At 51.0% G+C, this 14,456-nt stretch overlaps 1 protein-coding gene across 2 annotated transcripts in view; it reads right to left on the minus strand.

Moving 5' to 3' along the window:
* PLEKHA2 (pleckstrin homology domain containing A2) overlaps positions 1–14,456 on the minus strand; it is a 56,523-nt gene that overhangs the window by 19,944 nt on the left and 22,123 nt on the right. For both annotated transcript variants that reach the window (XM_077805764.1, XM_077805765.1), the window contains one exon: positions 8,319–8,465. In XM_077805764.1, the coding sequence (XP_077661890.1) occupies positions 8,319–8,465 (147 nt within the window). The remainder of the gene's footprint in view (positions 1–8,318; positions 8,466–14,456) is intronic.

The following is a 14,456-nucleotide window of genomic DNA, read 5'->3' on the forward strand; positions in this document are numbered from 1 at the left end:
AACACCAAGGAGCTGGCCTTAGTCCCACAGAACATGCGGAGTCAAACGCTAGCAGGACGCACTCATATGACGCGCACTTTACATTGACGAAGAACGGGCTAATTGACAGATCTCAAAATGTAGTTGTTGTCAATTAATCAGCTTCAAATGGGGGGGTTTCTAGTGGGGCTCTGCAGGGGCCAGTGCTAGGCCCAAAGCTATTTCACCTTTTTACTAGTGATCTGGAAGTGAAAATAAAGTCACTGCTAATAAAATCTGTGGATGACGCAAAGATTGAACATAAGAACGGCCACACTGGGTCAGACGAAAGGTCCATCTAGCCCAGCATCCTGTCTTCCGACAGTGGCCACTGCCAGGTGCCCCAGAGGGAAGGAACAGAACAGGGAATCATCAAGTGATACATCCCCTGTCGCCCATTCCCAGCTTCTGGCTGTCAGGGGTTCGGGACACCCAGAGCAGTAGGTTGTATCCCTGACCATCTTGGCTAAATAGCCTTTGATGGACCTATTCTCCATGAACTTGAATCCAGTTCTTTTTTGAACCCCACTATAATTTTGGCAACATCCCCTGGCAATGAGTTCCACAGGTTAACTATGTGTTTTGTGGAAAAAGTACTGCCTTTTGTTCGTTTTAAAGCTGATGTCTATTAATTTAATTGGGTGACCCCTTATTCTTGTGTTATGTGGAGAGGTAAATAACACTTCCTTATTCACTTTCTCCACCTCATTCATGATTTTATAAACCTCTATCATATCCCCCCTTAATCAACTCTTTTCTAAACTGAACAGTCCCAGTCTTTTAAATCTCTCCTCATACGGAAGCTGTTTTGTTGCTCTTCTCTATACCTTTTCCAATTCTAATATATCTTTTTTGAAACAGGGTGACCAGAACTGCACACAGTATTCCAGGTGTGGGCACACCATGGATTTATATAGTGGCATTACGGTATTTTCTTTCCTAATGGTTCCTAACATTCTGTTCGCTTTTTTGACGGCCGCTGCACATTGAGTGGATGTTTTCAGAGAACTATCCACACGGCCTCCCAGATCCCTTTCTTGAGTGCTAAGGAGTAGGAGCAGGGAGCTGATTTGACCTTTGCATACGGTGTTGGTGAGACCAGTACTGCAGAGAAAGGCAAAACAAGAACCACTGGCCAGAAGCTGAAGCCAGACAAATTCAAATGATAAATTAGGCACACATTGTTAAGTGAGGGACAAACCACTGAGAGAAGTGGTGCATTCTCCACCTCTCAATGTCTTGCAGAAGGGCATCCAGGCCATGTTTGCTTCAGCCAAACACGTTATCGGGCTCAGTACCGGGATAACCGGATGAAATTCTATGGCCTGTGTTATACTGGAGAGTCAGCCTAGATGATCTAATGATCCCTCCTGGCCTTAAACTCTGAATCCGTACAATGCAGCCAGCACCACACGCGAGTGCACGGGGTTTATTTGCACCCAGCAATGTCACTCAGAGCAGGGGCTGCCCAGGGACGGCTGCTGCAGTCTGCATGTTGCAAGATCATTGGCGCAACATGGGACACCCATCCTGCTGCACCAAACCAAATCTCTCTCACGCAGAGCTCAGTCTCAGCAGGCCGGGGTCTCTGTCAGGCCTCATCTCATCTCTGGGTGCACTGCAGGCATCTGACACAAACGTGCAGCACCCTGGGCCTCTCCCAGCCCCCGGAAAGTAACACTGGGGATTCAGAGGACTGGAATCTGCTGTCCTGCACTGGACGTCGTTCCTTTCCTAAAGGGCCCTCCTCAGCCCCTGGCACTCAGGGACAGCAGGCCCATTCCAACCCCTGCTCCTTAGCTGGACCAGCCACCAGCCCAGCACCGGGCGAGCGGGGATCACAGAGCTGCACATACAGATGCTCATCCTGCAGCTGTCCCTGCCATTTGCCGCAGGTGCCCTGCTCACCAGCCCAGCAGGAATCTCGCTGCCAGACAGCTCACAGGAGCAGACACAAAGGGGCCCGGAGCAGAGAAAGCACATCCTGTTGCAGCTGCCAGGCTGGGACTCTGACACGGCCGCGGGCCCCACGCAGAAGAGACTGATGGATGGGGCACGTCAGCCCAGCCCCCGTGGGCTCTTGCTGGTCCTTAGAGCAGCGTCAGGACACCGTGCTCTGTGGTTTACCTGCAGCACATCCCACACAACAGCAACACCAGGGCAATCGCGCAGCTGGCGGGAAGGGAGCCCAGCTCCAGCAGCCTCCAGCCGCCCGCCTTCTCCGTGCTTGTCCGGGGCTGGGAGGGGCCCGGATAGGTACTTCCTGGGAGACTCAAAGGGCGGAAAAACGTGGTAGAAGTCAGCAGACAGACACGTTTTCCACTGCCTGCTGCCGTGCCATTGTTACTCTGCCCTCATTATACAACCCCGAAGAAACAGGCACTCAGCCCAGCCCCTCCTGCCTCCTTCGCAAGGCAGAACTGAGGAGGAAGGGGGCGGGGGGGGGGGATAAAATGTAACCACTGTGCACCTCTCTCTCTCTCTCTCTCTCCCCCCCCATCCCCCTCCTTTCAGCACAAGTTTGAGGTTAGTGAATTGTGAGAGCAGCGGCCCCTGGCTCTTACCAGTTGGCTTGCAGGGCTCGCTCGGGTTGTCCTTATATGGCATTCACGCTGGTGAAGAGGACCGGTGCGGTTAACCAGACAACATGCCCCGATCTCTCACCCTCCGCTGTGCACTTTCGCCCACCCTCCATGACAAGACTTTGATTTTTCCAGGACCAAACTAAATCAATCAAAATAAAGCAACTTGTGCCCAAGCCAGCCCTTCACTCCCTTCCGTGCACCCCTGAGCCAGGCAGGGTGCTCTGCAGCCCACCTGGCTGGTAGGAGGGAGAGACGCTTTTGCAGCAGGAGAGCAGCAGCCCCACGCCCCCGTCACTTGGATTCATACAGGCCCTTTGCCATGCATTGCAGCACTTGGTGTTTGGAGAAGGGTGGAGCAGAGGGAAGGATGGAAGGCGCATCGTTAGGGACATTAAACTAGGGAAGACATTTCCCCAGAGGTTAGGCTGTAAGGAGCAATCCTTCACTGACTCCCAGAGAAATGGGCCAGACAGGAGCAAGGCCTTTCCATCCCTCCTATCAATGAGGCCAGGACTCTCCTTTCCTCCTGCCTGGAGTCACAAAGCTGCACCTGAGGCAAGGCAGAGAGGCCATGAAGGAAGGGGAGGAAAGGCCATTTCACCAAGGGCAGCATCAGAAATGCAGAAAACAACTCAACAGCTGGCATCCTTCCCTCAACCCCCTCTGCAGAGCGAAAGCGACTCTAAAGCAAACAGAGGCTGTGGATGGAGATTTAGGCTTTTGCTGGAGAACAAACTAACCCAAAAGCAAACCCCCACCCCCTCACATGGGAGAGCAGACCAGCATTCACTTGCCACATAAATCACATGGCAGGGTGCCGACTTAACTGCTGCTGATTTGTTTTTAATAGACAGTAAGCTTGACTCCCAAGTGACAAGAGGCCAGAATACACAGCACCATTGTGTGCCCAGCTGCTGCTGCCCTGCTCACGCAGGCTACAGGCTCCCTCTGCACTCCACAAAGCAGCTTAGTGTCAGTGCCAGGCGGAGGGGAACCACTGGCTCGCAGCCACCGGGCCGCAACGAGGAGCCAGGGGAAACACTGAGCCAGAAAGAAGGCTCGGTTCTTTCCCCCCGGGTATCAGGGCTTCACCAGGATGCCCCCGGCTGGGGCCCGCCAGAGCCTTGCAGGGAAACCTGTAGACACAGACGAGAGCTTCCCAGAACAGGGATGGAAAATGAGACTTGGGCAAGGAAGCAAAGCAGAGTCAGAAACCCAGGCAGGGCGTCAAAGCTGTTGCAGCTGGGCCTGGAAACCTCCCCTTGGATTCTCAGCCTGGACTGCAGCCAAACGGAAAGCGTGCGGGGAGGGCCTGGGCTTCCTGCCAAGGACTCGGTGCCCAGGGAGCACAGCGCAAGGTGCATACACCAAGAGCCTCAGCTGCCAGCCCTGGGGATTCCTCTGCACCAGCCTCCAAATATTCCCAGTGAGTGGGAGTCAAGGGGAGCTGCCACCCTCAGGGAGGCAAATGCCACTGTGTCTAGGGACAGGCTTGTTCTCAGTGTAAGCCCAGAGCAGCCATTCGCACGAAGCTAGCATGGGGGTTTTGCACGGAAAGTGGTACCAGACTTGCTGAGCGAGTGTGGGGCCAGTTGCCTTTCTGTGCCTGTTTTCTGGTGTCCTGGTGTCGGCACAGGAGACACCAAGGCTAAAACCCCACGTTCCAGAGGAAATCTCTCATAAACTTCTGCAGTTCTCGAGCGCCTTCCATCCCCAGGTCTCAAAGCACTTAAAAAATGGAAATGCCTCCCAATGCGGGCCCCTGCAGTGAGGATCAGCACCCAGGATGCTCAAGAGCATTATCCCCATTTTCACAGGCTGGGAAACTGGCAAAGACCTAGGAAGGGACACAACAAAGGTCACAGCACCTAAGATCAATGGTGCAGCCAGGAACATCACCCATGTCTTTTGACTACCGGGCTGGTGTTCTAACCAGCAGGCCAGCGCTCATCCCAACAGCAGTCCTAAAGACACGGTAGGAAGGATGAAAGTGGTCCTTTGAATTGAACACTCTCCTACCTTCCTAGAAATGGTGAAATACATCTCCCTATAGAGCTGCTCACTCAGGCAGCGAGCCCCACACACAACCAGGGACTGGGATAGGAGGAACTGCTTCAAAATGGGAAGTGAAAACACCCCCCTGGAAACATATAGATTCATAGAATTTAAGGCTAGACGGGACCATTAGATCATCTGGTCTGACCTCCTGCAGAACACAGGCCAGAGACCCTCATCCAGCGACTCCTACTTTGAGTCAGAGCATCTCTCTTAGAGAACCAAGCAACTTGGACTTAAAGTGATGAAGAATCCACCACATCCTGAGGTGAGCTGCCCCAACGGTCATTTACCCTCCCTGTTAAAAATTTGCACCTTATTTCTGGTCTGAATTTGTCTAGTTTCAATTTCCAGCCACTGGATCTTTTCCTGTCTTTGTCTTCTAAATTAAAGATCCCTTCGCTATCACAAATCTTCTCTCCTGGGAGGTACTAGACCACAATCAAGTCACATCTTAACCTTCTCTCTGATAAGCTGAATAGTTTGAGTGCCTATTCACACAGGATGGAGCTGTACAATTGTCTTGCTCTGCTACTTCCTGCCAGCAGTCTCCCTTAGACATGTACATGGATAATGAGAACATACATGCTGAGTTAGGATTAAAAACCCAAGACCCTGCTTTATCCCATAATTGCCCCGTCAGGTCTCTTGCACCTTCTTCTGAAGGAGCTAGTGTTGGCACGATCAGAGACAGGCTACTGGTCTAGATGGATCATGGGTCTGATCCAACCCTGGCAATTCCTATGCTCCAATCAGGCCCAATTCTGCACATGTGCACATCTGTATGGCCAGGGAAGAGTTAAAAACGCCTGCCAAGGAGAACACCGCAGTGACTTAAATCTCCATTCTATTTTTAGGCATGTGACTGATAACAGCTGAAATTAGGCTGTCAAAACACCAGAAGGTGGAAGTTGCCGATGGTCATGCACATGCCCCTCCCATGCGTCAAGGGAAAGGGAGAGTGGGACTACTGGAGAAAGGGGGGTCTCCACACCTTCTGTGGCATCTCCCAGCTGCTGTTCTGGAGAGCAGCAGCTGGAGCTAGTGGAACCAGGCAGGTGATCTGGCTCTGATCTTCTGTGGGCCTTGAAGAAGTGGGGAATTGAGACAGAGACCAGGCCACAGCTAAGGGGCATGAAAGCTGAGGCAGTTTGCAGCTTTGCATGTGGCTCCATAAACCCCTTTTGGCTCACTGCACTTTGGAGCCAGAGCGAAGTGCTGTGTGCAGCTATTTATAAACCCTGAGTGGGAAGGTTTCACAGGCACAGACCTGGTTTCCTGAACTGAAAGTGCAAATCAATTCCACCAATAGGGGAAGTGTGTAATCAGACTGTGTTACTTCAGAGAAGGTCAGACAGCCTCCTGCCTCTTGCCCAGACAGCTCAGAGCCTAAATGTCAGACTCAGAGATATGTTCCAGACAGATTCCCCAGGCAACAGATGTCACATAATGGGTTAAACCGAAGCAACGACACTCAAGATCCTCCCTCAACAACCACACTGAAGTTCAGTCACTGGAAATGCCTCCAATTTAGCACCAAGTTCTGCCTCACCTCTGAAAACTGGAGCAAGTTGCACATTTGAAGGGTTCATACTAAATTCTGGGTGAAAAAGTTACTGGCTCGCACCAGAGCGTGCAGCTCCCCAGACACACGTGTGCGAGAGAGACGGCAAGCAGACCAAAGGGGTGTGATTTAAGTCCCCAGTTTGGTACTGTCTGAAGCACCTGCCACTCAGTGTGAAGAACTGCTGATTTAGGCTGCGTTACTGAGGCTGCTTAGACACATAGCCCATCAGGGACTTTCTGGTCACACTTTTCAGCTAAACCCATCTCCCTGAGGCGTTTCTGGAATGCCGGTCACCATGGTATCTAGGTGTTGAGACATCAGCCCTGCCACCGATTTCCTGTGTCACATTCTGCTCTGCGTGCCCCTGTCCCAGGACGGCAAGAGATTTTACCACACCCTGGAAGGGCTCTGGGTATATGCCAACGACCAGATTTCATCCCCTGACGTATGCCTGCCTAGCCGCACTTCATGCAGCTCATGTGACATTGTTGCTCCAGAATCTGCCCCAGCTGCCTATCAGTTTCCAGGAGGGATCTGAGGTGTTCTTGGCCTATAAAGACCTAAATGGTTTGGGCTCAAAACAGATGCAATGTGGCGAGGCGCGTGAGCCAACAGTCCCCTGGTTTAAGAGGGAAGGTGTTTTTTGTGAAGGATCCTCAACTTGGACCCCTGGAAACCAGATTTATTACCCTTAGGACTTGCTGCAAGATCCACCCATTTCCTGGGAGAAACACTGGGATGGAGTGGGGGCAGCTGGGGCTCTAGTGGGAGGTTATTTGTTGTGGGCCTCATGCACAAGCTTTACTGTTGTAGCGTGTGAGTTACTATACAAAGCGGCCTAGCTTGCAGTCTGTTGTCTCTGTGTATTAAAAGATATTCCCCCACTTGCTGTATTGCTTCATAGTTCGGGGGCTCAGACAGGCACTTAAAAACGAACAATAATAAATGCGGGTTTCCCACCTCTGGTAGATGATGGATAGTATTTGTCACTTAAAAGGTTGGGATCCAGGTATAATTTGTTGCAGTTAACTACACACCTGAGTAGTGTTTATTCTGCGAAAGGCAGGATGGGAACAGCTTGTAGAAGAAAACAGATGCAATGCTTGTTGGCCTGGTTTACAGCAGAGCTTTGCGGACTGTATTAGAAAGGAATTGGAAGAGGAAATAGGCAGGAATATTGCATTTCCTGCTCAAACACATGCTAGCTAAGCAGCAAGGACCCTGCATTTCATCCCAAGACTGTTTATCCCTCATACCACGTTAATCACACACAGTTGTTTCATAGGTCTCTGTTATGTCTGGTAGAGAAATGATTAGAGGCAGAAGCTAGGACATAAAAATGATGAAGCAGAGACCCAGTCAATGGCACAGACATGGGTCAAGCATACAGCTGGAAGCCTCCCCAACAGTTAAATACAGGAAAATCAAAGAGCAGAATGTGGTATAAATTTCATCACCCTGCTAAGTGTGCAGAGAACTGCCAGCTTTTCCCCCTTACATCCCTCAAGAATTGCTCCTTCGAGCCAGTGAGATGCTACAGTCCCAGAGCATTGTGCTGGTACCAAGAGTATTTCATTTCCACTGCTTGGAGACAGAAAGGCAAGGAGCGAAAGTTAAACTACAGATCGTTTCTATTCACCGTCCCCAAATTGCCAACTCTTGTGATTTTATCGTGAGACTTGCAGTACGTGGTGCTTTTCTTAGAGCCCCAGGCTCCTGGACTCGTGAGAATCTCAGCTTTCTTTTATAAAAAGGAAAGAAAAAGAAGCTTCTAGCCCTCTGGGTTGCCAGAGAAAAAGCTGCAAAATGAGAACCAACAGAACCCTAAGGCTAAGAAACCAGGGGGCAAAGAATAGGCACCTAAAGTTTGTTTTTAAACGTTGATGATTTTTAAGCCAAGCTCATAATTTGGGGGGTGGGGGGACAATGACTGACTGATCGGGATTTTTATCACAGAGGTTGCCGATGCCGCCATCCTCACAGGGCACATTCTGGTTCCTCCCAACTGAATGCACATTTCAGAACGTTCTCTGCTAGCACAAGCCAGAGGCCCACTCTGCCAAGGCAATGCAACGCAGACACGCCCAGCTTACCTGATTGACAGAGATAGGTGTGTGCACAACCACCCCTCCAATGATCTCCGTCTTGTAGGCCACCTGCGGTTTCTTCTCCTGGGCTTGGGGTGCAATGGGGGGCTTTGTAATCTCTGTGGCTGGGGGCAAACTACCACTCTTTGGCACCTGTGAACGACAGAAATGGGGGAGTCAAATCTAGCCCCAAACCACCCATCCTGGTAGAAATGAAGACTTAGCAGGTTTCGGCTTAGGGTCTGCACTGGGACACTGGCCTGTCCATTCTCCTGTACAAATACAGCAGTGCCCCTTTAAACCCCACCACCAAGACGCCCCACATCAAGGTTAATGAGGGTATGGCTCCATCCCAGGTAGTTTGCAGGAGAGCCCGATGACACGAGGAAAGAAGAGAGGTGGCGGATAATTAAACATCACCTGACACGAGTCTGTGACCTGCCTCTGGAGCCCTCTGCATTTGTGCTCCGTTAATTGTCCTGCTCTCATTACTGCCAGATTTAACGATTAGCTTTTGCAAGTCTAAGCAGGTCGGCGACAGCACATCTACAGCGGTGTGACCCCAGCAGCGGGCAAGGCAGCGGCTGGGACCCAGCTTTGTATTCCGAGCACGCTGAATCATCCCCTCCCGAACACCGACACACCACTAACCAGCAAGAGGTAACAGCAGGACAAGGCCGCTCTACTCCCACTGCAGTTGGGGGAACAGCCCTCTCCGTGTCCTGGGGAAAGGGCACGGATCTGGGCAGGAATCACACACACCCCCTCATGCATTTCCCTGCGTGTACGTGGCCTGTTTCTCTTGCTGTTGTCATTGGTCTTTCCCAAACCAGCTCCTGAGACTCAGGGATGTTCCTATGTAAAGTTACTTGTTCTTCCTTTGGTTGCAGATGAGACTGCAAATCTGGCTGTTCTGTCAGTCTGCCAATGGGTGTGGCATAATCAGCCACAAATGCTCACAGATCCTCCCCGGGCAGGCTGGACGCAGCCCACAACCCTCTGGCTGAAGCTGAAACCTTGGATTTTTCTGGCTAAAATCAGAGGCTTGTTGCCACAAGCTGGTGTAAACTCAGGATGGATTCTCTGAACAGTGCATGAGCCCCCACATGCCAGAAGGGGCTCCCTCTGGAGCAGGTCTGGTCAAAGTGGGTCACCAGGAGCTCACCCATCTTAACTGGGATGGAAGCTAATGGGTGTGCTTCCTCACTGGCCTGGACTCTGTGTCAGGCATGTGTCAAAGGTGCCCTTTCCAGTTGGGTTGTGTTTTACCCACACTTCACACAGGCTGAGTCACACCACAAGCAGTGGGGCAGGAGAGAACCAGGCTGCGGTAACTCTGTGCAGGCGAAAGGAAATTGCCAACCAGTTCACATGGGGTATGTCTCTACCGCAAAAAACCCTGCAGCACCGAGACTCAGAGCCTGAGTCAACTGACTCCAGCCCACGGCACTCGGGCTGCAGGGCTAAAAATAGCCATGTAGACATGCCTGCTTGGGCTACAAGACCCTCCGCCTTCGCCGGGCTTCAGGCTCCACTCGGAGCAGGAACGTCTACACGGCTATTTTTAGCCCCACAAACCCGAGTCAATTGACCCAGACTCGGGGACGTGGTGGTGCGGCGGGTTTTCCTTTGCAGTGTAGACATACCCAGAGCTGGGGGGAGAGGCGGGGTTACCTGCCTTACTCAGAGACTTTTCAGTCACTAGGGATCCAGCCCTTTGACCCTGCCCTTCGCTCTATTTACCCACACTGTTCACTTCGGTAGTATGTTCGGGGGGGAACTAACCCACCTGTGCTAAGTATATAGTGCCAAAGGAAAGAGGCTCAAACCCAAGACAACTCCATTTCTACAGCAACAGTTTTGTTATCTGTGTCAACAATCGCTCTCTTCTGCAGAGCTGGTCTAACACTGGCAGCAGAGAAACTGCAGAGAGGGAATGCATCCAGGTCCCTGAGCTGCAATATTGGTATCCAGTTTCTCAAGTGCCTTCACAGGCACAGGTCTCCTCCAGGCCTTTTGGCCCCGGAGAGCCCATGATTCTCATGCATGATTATTCCTTGCCTTCAGCATCCCCCAGACTGAGCAGAACATCCCACTCGACAGCAAGCGGACGGGACAAAGACCCTGCACTGTAAGCCAAAGGAGAAGATGTTGCTACCGGAAAATGACATGGGACAGTGCAGGTGTCCTGGGAATGGTTCTCCTCCCCCGCATGTGATTTGAAGGTTTCTTGATTGCTAGCACAGGCTAGAGGAAAGAGCTCCAGGCAGGAAGAAGACAGGCACTCCTGAGCTCTAACCATTGCTCTGGCACGGACTTGCTCGGTGACCTGGGGCGAGTTGCTTAACTTCTCTGTGCTTCATTTTCCCTTTCTGTAGAAAGTGGATAACATGAACATACCTTTGCAGCAGGGATGTTGGGAGGATGAATTAGTCAAGGTCTGTGCACTGCTCTGAACATGTCAGTTGCTGTGTACAGGCTAGGTACAACTATCTGGATTGCTTTCATATCAGAAGCGAGCTCACGGAGCTGAGAAACACAGAGTCTCAGAGGATGTTCCTGCTATTCCCCTCGTTAGACTCATCATGTACTTTGCATTCAGTGTGCACATTTGCACTCCTGAAAATAAGGGCTTAGCTACACACATGGTTACATCATTTTTACTTAAGGAGCGATTTACAACCAGGTTAGTTAAACTGGTGTAAAAGGCTGTGTGGACACTCTTCTTTTGTTTGAGAGCAGGCTTATTTTTGTTTAGCTTAAGACAATTAGGAACAGATAGAAGCTAGCCAGAAATAAAGCACTCCAGAAATGAGAGCATCTCCACACAAGGGTGTGGACCAGTTTAACTGAACCAGTTTAACTGAGCTGACTCAAGTTTGAGTGTAGATAAGGACTGAGAAGAGGAGTGAATAGTCCAAGACTTTCCTGGCCAGACCAGAACAGACAGCTACGGTCGCCTACAGAAAGTGATTCAGTGCTGAGCTAATCAACCCACTGGTCAGACATAGATCTGCAGCATGAAAAGGCTCAACAGAAAGCATTTTGCTGCTTTGCTGACAAACATATTTTCTCCAGTTCATCTTTGGAGTAATAATCCAAGCAGTAAACTCCAGGCAGTTCTCAAAAGCCAGGCTTCGCTAACCAAATGAAGTAGCCAGCCTTCAGTGGTAGGGAACAGGAAACATGACCATCTTAACACACCATCGCTTCCTGTTTCAGAAACAGCACAGCTGCTGTGACAGAAAGCAACGAGGCAGAAGGTTCCCACACCCGCGGGAGCCCAGCACTGTGCAGCATGTCCTCAGCAACGTACACCTGTGCAGCATGGTCCGGCGGAACTTTCTGCGGTTGTCACCCTGTGCACCAGGCCGCCAAACATGCTGGCGTGACGAGCAACGGGCCAGATCAGAACCTCTTGCGCAACATGCCGCCTTTCATCTGTCTGCATCTTCTCAAGCATCGCAGAAGGGAGTGCAGACAAGGAGGTCTGTGCACGTCACTGCCAGAGGAGCTGGTACACATGGCCAAACCAACGGAAATGGTTTCACAATGCATACGAAAAGGGAGCGTATAGTAGGGGCCTGAATCTCTGCATGCACTGCTGCTAGGGGGTGCCCTTTCGAAGCCAGCTCACAGCAATCAGCCTGTGAGTCCGTTTTCATCTGCAAAATGGAAAAAATAATTAGCTACCTCTCCAGGGTATCTATTGCAGGTAACTGCCCCAGCTACGACAGTATCTACGCACCTCAGAGTCTCTAATGTACGTATTCTCACCCCCACCACCACCCCCGCGAGGCGGGGCAGTGCTATGATCTCCACTGTACAGACAGGGCTAAGAGAAACCGAGTGACTTGCCAAAGATCACATACGAAGTCTGTGTGAGAGCAGGGAACTGAACCTGTCTCTCAATCCAAGAGGACCTCCCTAAGAGCTGGACCATCCTTCCTTCCCTGCTGTGAGGGTTAGCTTAGTGCTGCCCATGTAGAGTGCTGAAGAAATATTTTGGCAACCACAAGCAAGTAACAAATCAAGCTTTGCACAATACATATCAAGATGGAGATTTTCAATGGCAAAGGGCAGTCAGGGGCCCAGATCCCACTGAAAGTCAGGATCTCTCCCCATAACTGCAGTTGCACCTTTCAGAACCTCCCCATAAGTGACTGAGCTGTTCCAGGCTACAGCGTCCCAAGCAGCTTTGAGGATAGTCAGCCGGGACCATGACAAATGCAGAAAGACAATGGCCTCACAGTGGGAGAAGCATGGACTGGAATCTCATGCTTCAGCCCGCAGGGGAGCCCGGCACTCCTGGCTAGGGCTACTCGCTTGTCTGAGAACATAAGATCGGTCATACTGGGTCAGAACAATGTAGCCCAGTGTCCTGTCTTCCGACAGTGGCCAATGCCAGGTGCCCCAGAGGGAATGAACAGAGCAGGTCATCACCAAGTGATCCATCCCCTGTCACCCATTCCCAGCTTCTGGCAATTAAAGAGGAGAGCAGCCTGTCCTACTTAATAACGGTCCTTCTGAACGGTGCCTCTTCGCAAGCCGGCTCTCTCTAGACAGGCTGCCTCTGCTGTCCAGATGCTGGTGCCGTGCTTGCAATTTTACACCCCACACCCTAGCTGGGACAGACAAACCTCTCTCTCTTCCAAAAGACTATGAAATAAGGAAATACTAGCCCTGGGCTGAAGTGCCAAGGGAGGTTTAGTATGGAAACAGCCTTTCTTAGAACGTCTGACTCTGGACGTGCTTTAACTGGTTATTCTGGCATGTTCAATACAATATTGACACACACTGACTAATTCTGTATCCTGCACTTCAGAATTCCTCTGCCACCTAAGGCAGCTAAGCCCTGTGCATCAACCTGAGCGTATGTACCATGGGGCCAGGACAAAGAAACTCTTCACAGCACACTGGTCTGGAATTGCTGGAGCACCAGTCTCCTGGGGTCTCTTTCCGGTCTCCCATCTAAATGAGTTTGTAGCCATATTGATCCCGGAAATGAAAGCAGAAGCGGCATGTGCTGTTTGTTGTTGGCACAACCGATGAGCTAGCGTTTCGGCACACGGCTCCGATGCCAGATGAAGGGCCCAGCTAGCCCAATACACTCACAGAATCCTAGAATATCAGGGTTGGAAGGGACCTCAGGAGATCATAGAATCATAGAATCATAGAATATCAGGGTTGGAAGGGACCCCTGAAGGTCATCTAGTCCAACCCCCTGCTCGAAGCAGGACCAATTCCCAGTTAAATCATCCCAGCCAGGGCTTTGTCAAGCCTGACCTTAAAAACTTCCAAGGAAGGAGATTCCACCACCTCCCTAGGCAACGCATTCCAGTGTTTCACCACCCTCTTAGTGAAAAAGTTTTTCCTAATATCCAATCTAAACCTCCCCCACTGCAACTTGAGGCCATTACTCCTCGTTCTGTCATCTGCTACCATTGAGAACAGTCTAGAGCCATCCTCTTTGGAACCCCCTTTCAGGTAGTTGAAAGCAGCTATCAAATCCCCCCTCATTCTTCTCTTCTGCAGGCTAAACAATCCCAGTTCCTTCAGCCTCTCCTCATAACTCATGTGTTCTAGACCCCTAATCATTTTTGTTGCCCTTCGCTGGACTCTCTCCAATTTATCCACATCCTTCTTGTAGTGTGGGGCCCAAAACTGGACACAGTACTCCAGATGAGGCCTCACCAATGTCGAATAGAGGGGGACGATCACGTCCCTCGATCTGCTCGCTATGCCCCTACGTATACATCCCAAAATGCCATTGGCCTTCTTGGCAACAAGGGCACACTGCTGACTCATATCCAGCTTCTCGTCCACTGTCACCCCTAGGTCCTTTTCCGCAGAACTGCTGCCGAGCCATTCGGTCCCTAGTCTGTAGCGGTGCATTGGATTCTTCCATCCTAAGTGCAGGACCCTGCACTTATCCTTATTGAACCTCATCAGATTTCTTTTGGCCCAATCCTCCAATTTGTCTAGGTCCTTCTGTATCCTATCCCTCCCCTCCAGCGTATCTACCACTCCTCCCAGTTTAGTATCGTCTGCAAATTTGCTGAGAGTGCAATCCACACCATCCTCCAGATCATTTATGAAGATATTGAACAAAACCGGCCCCAGGACCGACCCCTGGGGCACTCC

This window comes from Eretmochelys imbricata, chromosome 26 (genome assembly GCF_965152235.1).
Source record: "Eretmochelys imbricata isolate rEreImb1 chromosome 26, rEreImb1.hap1, whole genome shotgun sequence".
Classification (NCBI taxonomy): Eukaryota; Metazoa; Chordata; order Testudines; family Cheloniidae; genus Eretmochelys; species Eretmochelys imbricata.